Source organism: Nymphalis io, chromosome 15 (assembly GCF_905147045.1).
Source record: "Nymphalis io chromosome 15, ilAglIoxx1.1, whole genome shotgun sequence".
Lineage (NCBI taxonomy): Eukaryota > Metazoa > Arthropoda > Insecta > Lepidoptera > Nymphalidae > Nymphalis > Nymphalis io.
In genome coordinates this window covers 7328130-7345838 of record NC_065902.1, presented here as the reverse complement: position 1 = coordinate 7345838, position 17709 = coordinate 7328130, and the positions used below count along the sequence as shown (strand labels likewise).

The 17709-nt window shown below is 33.7% G+C and overlaps 2 protein-coding genes across 2 annotated transcripts; both read right to left on the bottom strand.

Annotated features, from left to right (window-relative positions):
* Nucleotides 1-437: 437 nt before the first annotated feature.
* On the bottom strand, nt 438-7806 carry LOC126773746 (replication protein A 70 kDa DNA-binding subunit-like). Its single transcript, XM_050494856.1, has 11 exons — nt 7488-7806; nt 6510-6757; nt 6057-6407; nt 5631-5790; nt 5087-5291; nt 3632-3741; nt 3174-3245; nt 2351-2505; nt 1898-2156; nt 1515-1709; nt 438-864 (listed from the first exon to the last, which is right to left on the bottom strand). The coding sequence occupies exons 1-11, from the start codon at nt 7518-7520 to the stop codon at nt 754-756; spliced, it is 1899 nt and encodes a 632-aa protein (XP_050350813.1). The 5' UTR covers nt 7521-7806; the 3' UTR covers nt 438-753.
* A 3065-nt stretch (nt 7807-10871) lies between these two features.
* Nucleotides 10872-16561, bottom strand: LOC126773747 (replication protein A 70 kDa DNA-binding subunit-like). Its single transcript, XM_050494857.1, has 11 exons — nt 16377-16561; nt 15093-15340; nt 14591-14848; nt 13804-13966; nt 13524-13728; nt 13328-13440; nt 13186-13257; nt 12481-12635; nt 11982-12240; nt 11415-11609; nt 10872-11274 (listed from the first exon to the last, which is right to left on the bottom strand). The coding sequence occupies exons 1-11, from the start codon at nt 16407-16409 to the stop codon at nt 11164-11166; spliced, it is 1812 nt and encodes a 603-aa protein (XP_050350814.1). The 5' UTR covers nt 16410-16561; the 3' UTR covers nt 10872-11163.
* Nucleotides 16562-17709: the final 1148 nt, after the last annotated feature.

The window sequence follows — 17709 nt, the reverse complement described above, 5'->3', positions numbered from 1 at the left end:
GTAACACCCACTCATCAGATATTCTACCGCAAAACAGCAATACTTGATATTGTTGTGTTTCGGTTTGAAGGGTGAGTGAGCCAGTGTAATTACAGGCACAAGGGACATAAAATCTTAGTTCCCAAGGTTGGTGGCGCATTGGCTATAAGCGATGGTTGACATTTCTTACAATGCCAATGTCTAAGGGCGTTTGGTGTCCACTTACCATCAGGTGGCCCATATGCTCGTCCACCTTCCTATTCTATAAAAAAAAAAAACTATCAATAAAAATAATATATTCGGTGAATATTAAAATTTTATTAAAAAAATATAAAAATATAAGTCATCTTAAGTACAATATAATCTAATAGTGATTATTATTTTAATTTAAACTATTATATAGTTTTATAAAAAACCACGTAGGTGTATACTCAAACTGTATAACAGATTATTTTTTTTGTAAATAATTTTGTATAATACAATAATTTTAATATCATGTCTAAATATTTCATAATAGCATTATTTAAATTAATTCCAGTATTGTAAATAAACTACATACTTAATAACGTCCGTGTAAATAATTCTTACCAAATAACAAATTATTAATAAATTATATAATATAATCATTCAGTACATGACTAGCTCTTACATTAGTATATGAAAAATATTATTTATATATTAATATAATTGTTATGTCACTATATACTCTTAAATTAATGCATAATAATATTATTCTAATAAGTGATTTTTTAGCGATTTGTGATGTAAAATTTATTATACTTGTATTCCGCTTAGAGTTTTGATACTTTTCACAAATCTAGAGTTTGCATCCTTGTAGTTTATCGGCTGAGCACTCATCACTATGGTTTGTACGCGTTGTTCATTCTAAAAATAAACATTAAAAGTAAGTAAACAACTATTAAGTTAGTATTCATGGATCCGTAATAATTAGTATAATGATACATTGTTAAGAACACTCAAAATTATTTTTAGTAATAGAATTGTTTTACAAATCTTTTCGAATCTCTCGAAGAACATACTTTCAACACTTTTGCGTAAAAAAAGTGTTCTAGCGCGTGGAATGGTTTCTAGAGTACGACCGAACCTTCTGCTTGGGGCAACTTAGGCCAAACCTTAAAATTTTTGTAACTTGTTGTTGGTAAATACTGATTATTATTTATAACGTTATCGTAATTATTAATTTTATGTGATCAATATTCCAAAAATGTGCATTTAACTGATTAAAGTTTAGAAAAGCGTTTATTTTTTAGGATAGTTTCACAATACTTGAGAAAAATGGAATTGTTCTTGTTTTTCACAAGTTTCAAGGTGATTTTAATCATCTTGTAAGTTAAAGGAATGCCACTATGCACTCGAAAAAAAATTATTCAATCAGAACTGAGTCTCTTAAAGTTATTAAACCTTCTTCGGCTTCGGCCGAAGGCTGTAGCGATGGCCGACTTCGGTTTTAAGCTTCCGTCTAAAATCAACTTTCAGTTACTTTTTTTAAATATATAAATTTAATATGAACTCACATTGTAAGTTTCAGCCTTGCTTCTCAAATTGAACAAGAAAGTTTTAAGATTGATTTCATCAAACAGGCGTCCGTATTCTTCCTTGTCGTTCTCCAACAAGTGGCCTACTTCCTCAGCGGACTTTCCAAGCATGGACTCGGCGACTTCATTAAATGCAGTAATTTTACGGTCACCGGTGGGGTCTGCGATGGTTCCCTTAACAAAAAATGTGGTTTGTTTAGTATTTATTTTTTATTGGAGTAACTTTATTGGTTTTCAATCCTGAATTAAACAGATTATAAGGAATAATAATAATTCCTGTTATAATTGTATTTCCATCACCAGTGTCGTACGTTGAATTTGAATATTTTTTGATTAAATCGTCATAAAACGTCGTAACTAACCCCCAAAATCAGTCTGTATTTGAAGTTAGTATATTCTCTGTCACATTTTTCGCATCGAAAGAGGCCGTTTTCTTGGTCTAATACTTTTCTGTTACAACTGTCTTGTGGACAAGCTTTATACACTGCGTTGTCCGCAAATGTATAAATGAGCACTCCCAGTAAGTTGTAATAGTCGCCCTTTTCCAAGCTGCCTGTTCTTCGCGTTTCCGCTTCTTTAAACGTTATCCATTCCGTCTTACCGCCCGAAGAGCCGACCACTCTGAAACAATACTATCATTTAAAATGAAACGAAATAATAAGTTATTTTAGTGAATCATTGAATTTATATTAATGAAAAATTTAAGTTGAAGTGGCAATGGGTAGGTCACATATGTAGACCCGATCAGCAAGCAGCAAGTCAGCGAGTGCGCGGCGATGCAGGTCAGCTCTGCGGAAGTTCCATCGTGGTCGTACCTGGCGGAGACGTTGACGAGTTCTGCGGAGGCTCCGCCGTGGTCGTACCAGCCGCGCAGGCGGTGCGCGTCGGGCAGGTCGGGGTTGGTCCGCAGCATGGTGCTCCCGAGGCACGACAGTGACTTGCTGCCGTTGAACTCCGCTAGTCGAGCGCCCTGACAGCCATTCGACAGATTATTAACTCACAAAAATATCACTGTCTTCAGACTTCAACCGAAACTTCTGAACCACTTCTGTGGTTCAGACGCTCGTGTCAAACAGAACCCAAACACAATTATCGTATTGGACGTGGAGAGCGATGTTGTTTGCTCCATTTCACATAGCCTTCATTAACTGGTCTCAAAAACCAACAGGGCCTCATATCTATCGATGACGCCGTATATAGGCGATTAACGCCAATCAGCCGTCACATACGTTTCGCTCGGCAGTCGTTTCCTCCGAACGGAAGTCAGTATATTAACCTACGTTCATATGGTGGGGATATTTTGGACAGACGCGGACTAGTCCGTATCGACGCACCGTTGGAGGAGTAGAGTGGATGCGTAGACCTATCATAGCGTGCGTGGTGCGTAGGCACATACAAAAAACTTTTTAAACGGATACTTTTTAACCCGAGTAGATAGATTGATAGGATATTCTTCAAATGTTTTGGTATTTTTTCTATTAATACTTGTAAGTAATATATTTAGAAAACATATTATATATATATATATATATATATATATATATATATATATATATATATTGAGGCATTGTGTAAAGAAATTATAATTTAGAAAGGAAGAGAATTATGCAATTAGTGTGAAAATAATCCTAAATTTACCTTTACTGCAATAACTGGATTAGTACTCGCATCAAATTTTTCTGCATCGTTACCCCATAGCGCTAGTGTTATCTAAAAATATAGGTACACATTTACAGTTTTAGTCATTATTATATTATGACATTAATGTAATTCATTTTTTTATAGTGCTATTATAAGAATTTCGTTTATATTAATTGGAAATATTCTATTATGCTGAATAATTTCAGATACTTCGTAAAATGAGTTCTAAAGTTTATTTTTATTAACTGGCTCTGCTTTGAAGTATAAACGCGCCAGTGTAATAACAGGCACAAGAGGTATAATATTCCCAACGTTGGTGGTGCATTGGCGAAATAAGGTATGGTTAATATTTCTTACGGCGCTAATATCTATGGGCGGCGGTGACTCCTTAACATCAGGTGGCCCATTTGCCAGTTTGCCTAACTATTTTCAAAAAATATATGTACATCACGTACCGCCGACGATTGGTCTACCAGTGTAACTTCTCTCTTTTTTAATAATCTCCCGGTGTTTTTAGCTGTGAACTCTTGTAGATCAGAAGCCATCTTACAAACACCAATAACATCTGGAAAAGGATACATTTTATTATTATGAGACAAATCAATTTATCATACGCGCGAACTAAGTTGGCTCTCTGAAATGTTAAAGCAAAATAAGATGTGTCACTTTATATTGGCTCTTAGAAGAAGCACTTCGTTCTTTATAAATTAATAAAATTAAATTAAAGCCAGCTTATGTATCTTTACTTGTAATCAACAGCGTTACAGAAACGTCTTTATAGTTATGACTAAAGTAAGGCCACATAGGATTTCAATTTTATAATTCGAAGTTAGAGAAAAAAAAATTAAAAGTAAAGACATAGCTTAAGTATTAATATTAACTGTAGAAAAAACATTCTTACTTAATATTAATGCGAGAAAAACGTACGCGTGCGTGCGCGCGCGCGCGTTTGTGTTTTTTAAAAAAAAACGATAACTGTTTTTATTAAAAAGATGTACCTACAAAAATGTTTACTCAACCTACATAATACAAACGAAATCAGAAAAACAACAAATCATGAAATTTTGTATATACGTTGTCAGGGGTACAGAAAAGGACGTAGGGTAGCTAACTCCTGACTCGTCTAAGGGTCCGTTCACACAGACCGGCTCGGAGAGCATCGGCCTGCTTTTTTCTTTTCACACAGACCGGGTCGTATACGCTTGGAATTGGCCGGAGCGGAGCCGCCAACTATTTCACATCGACCGGCTGGAAGAGATCTGAAAGCGGGTGCGAGCGAGAAAGAGCACGCAAGCGGAGCCGGTCGGCTCCTTTTATTACTTCACACGAAGCGCGTTCAGGCATTTTTAATGACAAAAAAGGTGCAAATGCAAAAATAAACTTTACTACAATCACTCAAAACACTGTTTCCAACGTGATAAAAATCTGCTCTCCTCTCCGAGCCGGTCTGTGTGAACGGACCCTAAAGCGCAGGCAGTTCCGCGGACGGTAGCTAGCCAATAATGTTTTATTGACTATGTATTTGTAACAGCACATATATATATGAAAGTGTTCGCATATCTCGCTTTACTATCGCCTTACTCACTGCACTTAACTACGCCGCCACTTGATTAACTTCATATATATAATATTTCATGCTTGGAATGAACAATGTTTTTAATGTTCCGTTAATGTACGTGTTTCACGATCATTCTTTCTGCATGCACATGTTGTGATCTTCCTCGTGAAGTTTTCTCGGAGCGTTATAATAAGCGTTTTCAACATCAGGAGTAACATGGAACATACAGGTCCTTCAAGATGCCAACGGAGAGTTGATCAGCAACTCTCTGTATGTTGTAGGTGTCCATGGGCATCGGTGGCCACTTACCATAAGCCTAGTATGTCCTCTAATTATAAAAAAAATCACTTACCCAGAATTGTATCAGGTCTTTTATTAGCAATATCACTGATAGGCAAGAAGTCATACTTAACGGTTGGCAATGTTGAATCATTATCAAAACATTCTGCTATGAGAGTATCTGATTTGAATATCATCTCATAATCATTGTTTAACTTGTAAAACTGTTTATTTGCAGTCTTGATTTGACAAGAACTGATATAGTAAACTTTGTCTGACTGAAAAATAAATAACGAAAATAAGATTAAGTATTTTGACATCAAATTGTTGATGTAATATCGTGTAAATAATTATAAGGTTTCAAATCCCAAAACTCTAGTTTTCTAAATTATCCCAGTTTAAATTACATTATCATGCCTAGCAAAGGGAGAAGAGCCCTTGGACACATGCCTTGGTAAATTTAATAAGGGAATAGGGAGTGCCACAGGTGCTTTCTCACATTATACATATTATATAGCTAGTTCATATTTGATTCGATTAGGCGGTAGTTATTTTTTTATCCTCCACTGTTTTTCAATTAAATTGTTTTTTTAATTTAACTAATTTGTGACATGAACCTCTATTTTATCATAAAACTTGTCACATTCATTATTGAAAGCAGTGGCTCCTATTTCACCGCTGTCGTCGCAAAGATCCACTTTGAAATATTTGCCAGTTTTTGCTGTTTTGTAACTTTTAATCTCAGTTTTATTAACGACGCGTGCCTTAATACACCATCTACAAAGACATAATGTTTTATTAGATTTATTTATAAATAAATGGTTCTACAATATCAAGTGGTAATTTAGCACCCTTTAAGCTTTAACTGATGGGATTATAATAGTACGAATTCATTAAATTTTGAATATTAAAAATATTTTAACATTTTCTGGAACAGTTTGTCTATAGAAATTATTATTTTACTTATTGATCGTGTTCCTGAAAGTGTAAATGTAATCATAATATAAAACATAGACAGCTATCGGCATAATTGTATTACTTACTTGTTTTGGTAAGGAGTTAGATTTGCAATTGGAATAGTCAATTTGGAATCAACTGTAGTAGAATTAAAACTAGTGCCAGCTGAATGTTTAGGCGTTGTGCTGGTACAAGCATGGCTGGCTGTGCTAGGCAATGGGTTAGGTTTTGTGTCGGTAGAAGCATGGCTGGCTGCATCGGTCAAATGTTTAGGTGTTGTGCTGACAGAAGCATGGCTGGCTGTCGGGGGTGGTGTTGCTGGAATTGGTACTGGAGCTGCAGATGCCGATGCATTTGTCCATAATTGAGGATTCCCAAGTCTTCTACCAACCTCTGTGCCTCGTGCTATGATTAATATATCTAGGATTATTATCATTCTAAAACATTAGAAAATTGTATTAGACAGGCTTAAAAAACTTAAATGCAAGCTTTACATACTTGACTATCAAACTTTATTATTTTAGTATTACAAAACTTACCTTTCTTCTTTATTAGTATTTCTTAGGAGTGTGGTCTTAAATACATTAATTTGTACTACCGAAAAGAGTGACAGTTCTCCAGAATAGACCTTATTGTTAAGTTGTGTTGCCAATATGGCAAAGCTATGGAAATGTTTGCCATCTGACACCTGGAGTCTAAATCTCTCATTGACACCACTTTGTTCAATTTTTTGAATGCCAAGTATTTGTATCACAGGTTTTTCATAAACTCCACCATTTATTATAATCTATTAAGAATATATATGTAATTAAATACAAAGTATTTTCATTCATTATTAAAACTGCTATGAAAGGGCAATAATACAATACATATTATATTAGGCTTTTCTACACATAAAAATAATTGGGTTTTTCATACAACATCCTTGTAAATTTTTCATGTTTAACCTTGTTGACTCCTGTCCCCAGTGGAGGGAATAATAAGGGGTTTTATGTTTTAGAAAATTAACATGTTATTTTCTTACTTACATGATACTAATGTTATTTAAAAATAAAAGATCAAGTAAAATAAGTCACAATTAATTAAGTATATGCCAAATCTTTTTATTTTTCTGTTACCAAGAAGATCTTACATTTCCTGTAGTAAGGTAAAGTTCCTGTGATAAGTAAGTTTTTATTAATAAATCATCTCTTAACATAAAATTAATGCAGAGATTTTGTCAAGCAAGATTTAAATATTTGTAAGAAATATTAGAGCTAGTCTTATATCAAACAAGAGCTAACTATGGCCCAAATGGAGTTGGTCATTCTTTTAGAAACATATTATGTATTACTTAAAGAGGATTGAAGAGAGCGGAAATGTATGTCACAAACTTAGTTCTTAAAATGCAAAGATTAAAAAGGAACATACAATATAAACAGGACCGTAGAGGGGGGCGGTTGTCGGTTGGGTAAATATATAAATTGCGAAGTTGTTTTTTATGTTTACAAAATTATATGTTTAATACTTTTACTTACCTCGAGAGATCCATTTGATAATGTATAAGCCATTGCAATTAATTTAAAACGAACTACTTAAAATTTAGTAATTTTTTTATTTAATTACTTAAAACGATTTGTATATACTTAAAACGTTTTAAATTTAACCAAGTAACACTATACAAATTATATTAAAATAAGGACGTAAGCAAGTTGCAATCTATAAGTTCTAAAGTGCAGTTAATCAGTGCAACTTGCAAGTGATTTTATGCTTTTTGGTTACTTATCACCACTTATCACTGACGATGAGATAAAACAGAGGTCGGTCAGAGACACTACACAACTGTCAAGTTTCATTTTCAGCGCCGGGAATTTCCCGCTCTCCGGGAGATTTTTTTATGTTTATTAGGCACAAATGTTAAATTAAAGAGCCTATATTAAATAAATTGAATATACTCTTTTTAGCAGTATTCTATTTTTTTACAAGGTTATTTATATAATTTTATGTGTTAATACAATTTTAAATTTGTTTATAACATAACGGCTTATATTGTTAAGTTTATATATTTAAGTACAATACATATATTATTATATTAGCATCTCTGAGATTTAAGGTTGACTTCAATATAAATAGATATTGGAATTATTTATTGCTAATGGTTAATTATCAATAACCTACCCGCATAAAAACAGTAAAATCTGCCAAGCCAGTATGGCTTGGCAGATTTTATTATATAGATAAGCAGCGTGGCGAAATAAGCTCCAACCTTTACCTTTCAAAGTAGAGACCTTTTCCCAGCTGTAGGACATTTAAGGCCTGTGAATTTACTTGAAATTAATTAAATGTAATTGAATTTGCTTTATATATTGGGTCAAAAAAATACTAAAACGTAACTAAATATTGAAGTTTGCCTATGTGGTTTCAGCATCGTTATTAGATGTACTACACTGAAAATACGATCCCAGTTCCAGTATGCACTTCCAATGCGGTCCAGAATATGGGACTTTAAAATATTTGATTAATTCAATTTATCAGGATCATACCGTTTGTTCGCCACTGCGGCGCATTCATGCAGGGCCGGATTATCTATTAGGCGGTATAAGCAACCGTCTAGGGACCCCTCGGCTCTGGGTTTAGCTTAGACAGAGAAACAAATAGACCAAGGGACCGTGATTGAGACAAAGATAGTTTGTCAATGTGCGCGTATAATGTTACCATAGCAACTGCATTCCCTGTTTTGGGAGATAAATAATTTTCAGGATTTAATTAAAATAAAATGAGGTTTTTAAATTTTACTGATATACGTTTTTTTCATTAAAATATTGTTTTGATTTCTAACTACATCCAAAAACCGTTGCATTGTTTTTTTTTGTTTTCGTTAACAATAGTGCTTCACCATCTTTATATGGTACTGGATTAGCATTCTACTCAGATGTTGAAATCTAAAACTCTCAATTAAATTACTAATAAAGAATGGTTGCCACATATATTTCTATATTAACCTCTTGACTAGAAATGTAATAATATTATACATTCAAGAAGAATGTTAAATAATGTTGTCATTAGGAAATTACTAATTGGAGAAAGAAAATTAAAATAACTTATTTATATACAACGGAGCACTTTAGGCTATTATTGGACTTCGTATTTATTTTATGAGGCCCATTGTGAGCGACCACGTCTCTGATCCGTCGGTGTTAGTAACACGAAATCTGCCGGGGATTCTTAGCACCCCCTGCCCCGCCGTTACCACAGCTGTTACCAAGGCTAGGAATAGCAGGGCTGCCGGGGACTAGGGGAAGTGGTTTAGTTGCGCGAATCATTGAGGGGATATGCCATAATCGCAACGCTTGGCAGACGGGTTGGCGATCGCAGTAAGTTAGTCATAGTACTCAGAGAGACGCTGCTGCCCGTTCTCTGGTGCTCACAATGGGCCTCATAAGAAGGCTCAAGGTCACTCAAAGGGCAATGGAGAGGGCTATAATCGGAGTTTCTCTGCGAGATCGAATCAGAAATGATGAAATCCGCAGGCGAACCAAAGTAACCGACATAGCCCGAAGAATTGCTAAATTGAAGTGGCGGGGCACATTGCTCGCAGAACCGACGGCCGCTGGGGCAGAAAGGTTCTCGAGTGGCGATCACGAACCGGAAGACGCAGCGTGGGCAGGCCCCTACAAGGTGGACTGACGACTTAGAACGAGTCACGGGAAGCCGTTGGATGCGGGCAGCGCAAGATCGACCAACGTGGAAATCCTTGGGGGAGGCCTTTGTCCAGCAGTGGACGTCTTTCGGCTGATATGATGATGATGATTTATTTACTTACTTTGTTTTGATAAAAACCTATTATCTTAGGATTTCAATGCTATATAAGGTTCCGTCATGCTTTGGCATAAATAATCATCACCGCTAAACTATATTTAGGGACAAAATCGTCGTACTTACACGTTAAAACACACGGCGGCAATTATCTTCTTGCAATCATTTTAACAGGAAATAATAAGACAGTGCACCATTGTATAACCTTTGATATGATATAAGAATTTTGTCTCTGTCTTTTCACTAGATTAGAATCGTTTTCTAACATAAAAATAAGCAAAAATTAAACAATAAGCACAATGGACGCAACAACTCAAGTTAATTTCGCTACTTGAGTAGCCGACCTTGATAAATCTGGGTACGCGATAAGGGACAAAAGATTTGATAATTCTATCTCTGTATAAAATATTTGCAACGTAATTTTCGTTCTCTTTCTTGTGTAAGTGAGAAGGAAAGAGTGTAGACAGAAATTAGGGGGAAAAGGTTTTAAAAATCCTTGTTTATGAAATTGTTGAAGTCAAATATTTACCATATTCGATAAGGATGATGGTATATCGTCCTAATACACTATTAAAACCTCTTAAATATTAATAAAATAGTTTAGTGGTATAAAAATATATTTTAGGAAGATACAAAAGGATAAAGAGGCCTGAGTCGTGTACTCAGTCAATCCGACTCTGCATTAATGATAGTAGCGTAACTTAAGGCGCGTAAGTATCACTTGCGTTTCGACCGTTTGTTTGAATATAGAATACTGTATATATAACATTACCGTACTATGGTATTCGTTTCTACAATTACTTTAGAGAATTGCCAGTTGTTTAAGCGATCAAGATTAAGAGGACGTACCCGATTTAGATCCAATTATACCCAATGTATTTCCAATCTCATAAATGGAGCTACTAAATCAATTTAGATTTAAAACTGATCTATTTTTTATATCACTTTTTAGTGCAGAAGTAGTGTTGCTGATTTTTACGCAGCAAAATTCTTTGTGCACGTCCTCATATTAACTAACAGATGCCCCGTCGTCGTCGTCATACAATTCGTTTGTACAAGTATATCGCATGTAATGTAGTAATACAGTAAGTGCAGTAAATAATAATATAAAATATAAACATGTTACGAAAATATATATATTTATCAGATTAGTTATAACCTTATAATTAAGTTTTTAATGAAAAAGTATTGAATTCTAATCATAATTTGGCATTCATAAATCATAATATCTTAAAAACATTTTCAAAATTTCTGAGACTGTTATAACTGTATTTTTTACATGTTTGTTCATGAAATTACATAACATAGAGATTTTTATTACAACCTTAATTACTTACGAAAATAACATTACAGAATATAACAATTTTCTTGAAGTTTCAGAGTTCTGTTTTTACAAAATTACAGTTCAATTCCGCTCAAAGCTTTAATACTTTTGATAAGTCTAGCATTTGCATCCTTGTAGTCTACTGGCTGAGCATTCATTACAGTTGTTTTTAGACGCGCTTCGTCCTGTTTAAAAAAGAGACATATAAGTAATAGACATGTAAGTTAATAGATTTCAATGCCATGAAAAATATTTGAACGTAGTTCGATTGAGTTTTCTTTTGAAATATAAATAAAAAAGATAAAATACGAATAATGATACTAACGCTGTAAGTTTCCATTTTAGTTCTGAACTTAAAGACAAAAGTTTTGAATTTGACGTCATCAAACAACTGTGAATATCCATTCTTGTCGTATTCTGACATGCGACCTATTTCCTCGGCGGACTTTCCAAGCATGGACTCAGCGGCTTCGTTGAATGCTGTAATTCTCTGGTCGCCAGTAGGGTCTGAGACGTTTGCCTGAAATAGTTTTGTTTTTTTTTATAGTATAGGGACGAGCATATGGGCCACCTCATGGTAGGTGGACACCAACGTTCATAGACATTAGCATTGTAAGAAATGTTAACTATTGCTAACATCGCCAATGCGCCACCAACCTTGGTAACTAAGATTTTATGTCCCTTGTGCCTGTAATTACACTGGCGCACTCACCCTTCAAACCGGAACACAACAATACCAAGTACTGCTGTTTACTTTAGACGAGCTTGCACAAAGACTGGGGTTTAAACTAAACACTGGGGTTTACATTTATTAGTTTGTTTGCCGTCATAAAAATAAACAAAACTTTCGTCAACTTATTTCAATAAACTTTTCATCATTATTGTAACTTACCCCCAAAAGCAGTCTGTATTTATAATTAGGATATTCCCTATTACATTTTTCACATCGGAACAGGCCATTCTCTTGGTCCACAAGTTTCTTGTTACATTGTTCTTGTGGGCAAGCTTTATACACGGCATTGTCAGCGAATGTAAAAGTAAGCACCCCTAACAAGTTGTAGTAGTCGCCCTTTTCACCACTGCCTAGTTTTCGCGCTTCCGCCTCCGTAAACGTTATCCACTCGCCACTAACTCCCGATGAACCGCCCACTCTGAAACATTACTATCATTTTTACACTCTGATACATTAAAATCCACACACCCAGTCAAATCTATTATTAACTTGATAATATTAAACAGTGCATGAAATTTATGGTAGAGCGGGATGTTCACAAGCTCTGCGGAAGTTCAGCCGTGGTCGTAAGACAGCGAGGGTGCTGTTGTTTGGCAGAAATATTGACGAGTTCTAAGGAAGATTCGCCATGGTTGTAAGACAGCAAGAGTGCGGTTACCTGGCTGAAATGTTGACGAGTTCTGCGGAGGCTCCGCCGTGGTCGTACCAGCCGCGCAGGCGGTGCGCGTCGGGCAGGTCGGGGTTGGTCCGCAGCATAGTGCTCCCGAGGCATGACAGTGACTTGCTGCCGTTGAACTCCGCTAGTCGAGCGCCCTGATGAATAATGTTAAAATATAAATAAATGCAAGTTTAATTATTATCTTAACTTCAACATATATATGAAATTATATTTAATAAGTTGTTAAATATACATATTTAGTCTGTTGGTCTAGTGGCTAGATATAAGGCCGCAAGCTCTGAGGTCCTGTGTTCAAATCCCAGGTCGGGCCAATAAAAAGTTATTCGGTTTTTCTGTCGAAAATTCTCAGTAACAGTTGGGAATCTGGCAGTTGGAAGTGTTGACACTTCGTTTTCGTTTTCTGAATTCTTTCCGGTCGTGTCGGTTTGCCATTCCATCGGATTATGAGAGTAAGGGAATAGAGAGTGCACCTGTGCACAATAATATGTTCTGCGCAGTTGGCTAATCTCTCGAGATTAGCTGCCATGGCATGAATCGGTCAGGAAGACATTATTGTTAGTATAAATATATATGATTTTTTATCATAATTATATACGTATTTAGAAGAAAATGTTCTATGACATTATAATATTACTATTTGTCAAGAATATATGTATCATGTGATGTAAATAATGCAACATATACCTTTACAGCTATCACCGGATTTGTGTTGGCATCAAAATTTTCTGCTTCATTACCCCATAGTGTTAATGTAATCTGAAAAATGTAAAGATGAAATATGAATGGATGCACAATGACAAATTGCACAAGGTAAAAAACCACATACTGCTGCACCCGATTGGTCGACTAGTGTAACTTCTCGTTTTTTTAGTAACTTTCCAGTGCTTTTCGCTGTAAGCTCTTGTAAATCAGAAGCCGCTCTACAAACTCCAATAGTATCTGGCAAAACAATCGTTTTTTTTAAAAAACAAAATTTGATATATATTTATATATATATGGCCAATATTAGGAATAAAACTTACCAAGAATTGTATCAGGACTTTTATTGGCAATGTCGCTAATGGGCAAAAAGTCGTACTTAACGGTGGGAACAGTTGAAATATCTTCTGTACATTCTGCTACAACGGTATCTGATGTAAAGGTCATCTCATAATCATTTTTCAAACTGCTAAATTGCTTGTTGGCTGTCTTTAGTTGGCAACGACTAATGTAGTAAACCTTGTCTATCTGAAGAAGAAAAACAAGTTTCAATTATAGTTTTTTACTTTACAATTACATAAAAAATAAATTCTGGATAACAACCTGTATCATGTCATAGAATTTTTCACATTCATTTCTGAAAGCAGTAGCTCTTATTTCACCGCTGTCATCACAGAGGTCCATGCTGAACAGTTTTCCTTCACCCTTAGCATTGCTCCAAGTGCGTATCGCAGATTTATTCATGACACGTGCTTTAATTACCCACCTTTAAAAAATTTAACAAATTATAATCAATAGACACAATTTTCAACTTGAAATATCATTATTGACAAGGATAATCTGATTGTTTAATTAATGTCTTGTTTGATTAGAAATATATATATGAGGAAGTATAATATATACTATAGAAGTTTTAGGTTATGGTTCTAATACTTCATCAATGTATTTATTGTATCTATTAAAAAGAGAATAAACAAAGTGGCAATATGATGGGCATTGTAAATACAACAACAAATGAGATATGCTACTGATTGAAGAGACAAAGCATATTTTAAATTGTTGGTATTCATTATACAATTTAACATTAATAGTTTCTATAGCAAATATTCTTCTTATATTATTATAAATATTCATAACATCTTATAGATGTAACAACCAAGATGTTCAGTGATTGGTAGCACCCATGCCATTTCGGGGGGAGAAAACATGTAATGTATATTTGTTCTATTATGTTTAAACTTAATTATTATTATTCACTTAATTTACTTATGCTATTTTTATTTAATAATAACAATGATATTTTTTTATAATTTCCAACATGTACATATTTTGTTTAAAATATATTATGAAAAATATTGTTATTTTTATAAATACATATTACTGTGCTTACTTGTTTTGGTAAGGACTCAGACTAGCAATGGGATGAGTCATTTGAGAACCGAGCAGGCTAGAATTTAAATTAGAACCAGTTGAAGGTTTTGGGAAAGTATTCGAGGACATTTGGCTGGGTTTTGGTGCTGGTTTAATAGGACTTGGTGCTGCAGCTGAAGATGCAGACTCTTCGGTCCATGATTGAGGATTTCCTATCTTTTTACCCACTTCTGTGCCGGGTGCTATAATAGTTATATCCAAAATAATCATGACTCGTCTAAAACAATAATATACTTTATTATATAAAATAACAAATAATATAAATTATTGCTTAAAAAAAATACACATTTTTATCAGTGTATGTAGCCGACTCATAAAATCTCAAGATTTACATTTCCATTATAAGATCACATCAGCTCACTAGCAGCTAACTTTTGTATTTTGTTGAGAACTATGTACAATTGAGGTTAATTATGAACATGTATAATTCAGTATAATTTATTACTCATAATAAAACTTACTTTTCTCCTTTGCCAGTACTTTTCAATACTGAAGTGACGAATCTATCAATTTGTACTACTGAGTAATCAGAGAGTTCTCCTGTAATGAGCTTGTCATTCAATTGTGTTGCCAGCATAGCAAAGCTGTGAGAATGTTTACCATCAGACACTAGTAGCCTATATCTCTCATTGGCACCACTTCCCTGAATTTTTTTGCTGCCTAGTACTTGCATCACAGGTTTGTCAAAAACTCCACCATTCATTATAATCTGTTGATTATAAAAAAAAAACTTTAATAATAAATTCTGAGATAATTTTACACACATATTTATATATATAATTTATTACTTATAATAAAACTTACTTTACTATATATACATAGTAAAGTAGTAGTTTATATAAATAATATAATCTTAAGCCAGTTCTTAGGATAATCCAGATTTTTTGAATTATTAACATTGGATAACTATGATAGCAAGTATGTATAAGTACACTATGTTATGTTCACTTTTTATAAAATTAAAATGGATTGACCAGATACTGGATATCCTGTAAGCTGTATATTCCAAATGCTAGATATTTGGTCCGTCCAAATTGCATATTGTAAAAATTTTAGGGCCGCTTTGGCTACATATGCAATTGGAAGATAGGATAGCATTCGGAGACCCAGTCACCAGATGGGTAATGGACATTAATAAACATTACTGATAATTCAATCGAATATAAAAAGTTTATTGCTAACTAAAGATTTTGCTATTGTTGCTCAATAGATTTAAATAAATCATTAACAATTAAACACTTCTCGTTGAGTTTGAAATATAGTTTGCCTATTGAAGGTTTTGAATTGCGTAATATATATTCCAATTGAAGTGTGAATTGAAACTGAGTATATAATTTTCTAACAACAGGCTGCTGGAAAATTCAACTACTTTTGCCAATTTTGAGCCAGTGTTCATCTGAGATTCAAACCCTTTTCTGGGGCCTTATAAGCTAGCTACTAGACCAGACCAGAGACAAATCAATTTCAGTTTAAATTTTATGACACAATTCCATTTGTTTTTACGAATTATAAACATAAATTGTGATTACACGCTAAAATCTCAAAAAATAACAAGTATTAACTTAGCGACTATAATTTATTAAATACGCACATTCTACATAAATAACGTCTAAATTTAAGATAAATTTCAGTAAATTAACCAATACCTAATTTTTGTTGAGGTAAAGTGCAGCCGAAATATATTATAATACCGGTAAATGTTGTGAAGATGTTTTAAAAACATGTTTTAACGTGCTTTTGCTTACCTCAAGAGAGCCATTTGACAGTTTGAAATCCATTGCAATTAGTTTTCAATATTATTTAAACAATAACTGTCATACAAATATTTATAAGAATTAAACTTTTCTACCACTTTAAGCGAAAATACAATAGAAATAAATTTTTTTTCAACACTCGAAGCCCAAACTTGACATGTCTTTAAAAGTTTAAACTGTCAGTCTCATTCATCCTTCAATTCAGCGTTGCCAGCTACTGATAAAAACTCCAAACCGCCCAAAATATGTCTATTTATACCTCAAATTACCCCGTTTCTTTAAACACCACTTATTGAAAGAAAATATAATACTGGTATTAAAGTATGTTTATAAATGTAAATTACTAAGTACAAAAGAGTATGCACATTTTATAGTGCGACACTGACACGGCCTAGTTGTTAACTATATTTTATGACATTAATGCAGTCTTCAATAACTATTCTATGGTAAAAAAAAATTATTAAAAGAATCAAAAAGAAGCCTTATAAAACGAAAAGAATATTTTGGTGCGATGCCTAAATCGGAATTAATATCGACATCTTGTCAAGTGTGTGTATTTTGATAGCTGTTACAATTGATAAATGATACCATATCTAATTTCATATAATAAATACACTTATAGTAACTGGTAGAATAAATATAAAGTATGTAAATAATATATTTAAAAAAAACAGCTGTTTGCGAGTATTCGTGTATAAATGCGTAATAATATGGTTAAATGAAGATATAAATTGTATTTGATTCACTTGTTATTTTGTATGACATACACAATGTCATCTCGCCTTTCGAAGTGTTTGTACTTTTTTGGAAATTGCTGACGTCTCTGGTAAAATGTAGTGATTGTATACTTTATTTTTACAAAAACTTCCCGTATTATCTTAATAAATGTTACGTAGGTGTCATTTTTATTTAAACTAACTTATTACAGGCAGCGTTCGACAAAAGTCATCGTCAACAAAAGTCATAATTTTGTCGGAGCTTCTTGGGTCTCTTTGAGTTCTGCCTACGACTTCTGTGTAATCTCATCGTACATTCGGTTCACATTATGACCTCTTAAAAAAGTTTTGTTTAGTTATTTTTTTATTAAATAGATAGGCAGGCTAGCATGTGTTTGATGTTAAATGACCAGGGACCATTACAAAAAAAAAAAAACAGTCAATATGACTTAAACACCACAGTTAGATATAACGCCTCGCAGACTTTATTATAAGTAATGAGGAATACTATAAACATGTAATACATTATTTTAGATATGATCAATAGTTTTCGTAGCGCACGCTAAATAATCACTTTTATAGGATTTTTTTATTTTTTTATATTTGCT

What these genes read in the sequence shown, in the direction of transcription:
- LOC126773746 (XM_050494856.1), bottom strand. Translation starts at nt 7,520, where the DNA reads ATGGCTTATACATTATCAAATGGATCTCTCGAG. An exon ending in AATACTAATAAAGAAGAAAG is followed by an intron (nt 6,408 to 6,509) that starts GTAAGTTTTGTA and finishes CTAATGTTTTAG; the next exon opens with AATGATAATAATCCTAGATA. An exon ending in AAGACCTGATACAATTCTGG is followed by an intron (nt 3,742 to 5,086) that starts GTAAGTGATTTT and finishes ATCCTTTTCCAG; the next exon opens with ATGTTATTGGTGTTTGTAAG.
- LOC126773747 (XM_050494857.1), bottom strand. Translation starts at nt 16,409, where the DNA reads ATGGATTTCAAACTGTCAAATGGCTCTCTTGAG. An exon ending in AGTACTGGCAAAGGAGAAAA is followed by an intron (nt 14,849 to 15,092) that starts GTAAGTTTTATT and finishes TTATTGTTTTAG; the next exon opens with ACGAGTCATGATTATTTTGG. An exon ending in ATCCGGTGATAGCTGTAAAG is followed by an intron (nt 12,636 to 13,185) that starts GTATATGTTGCA and finishes ATTATTCATCAG; the next exon opens with GGCGCTCGACTAGCGGAGTT.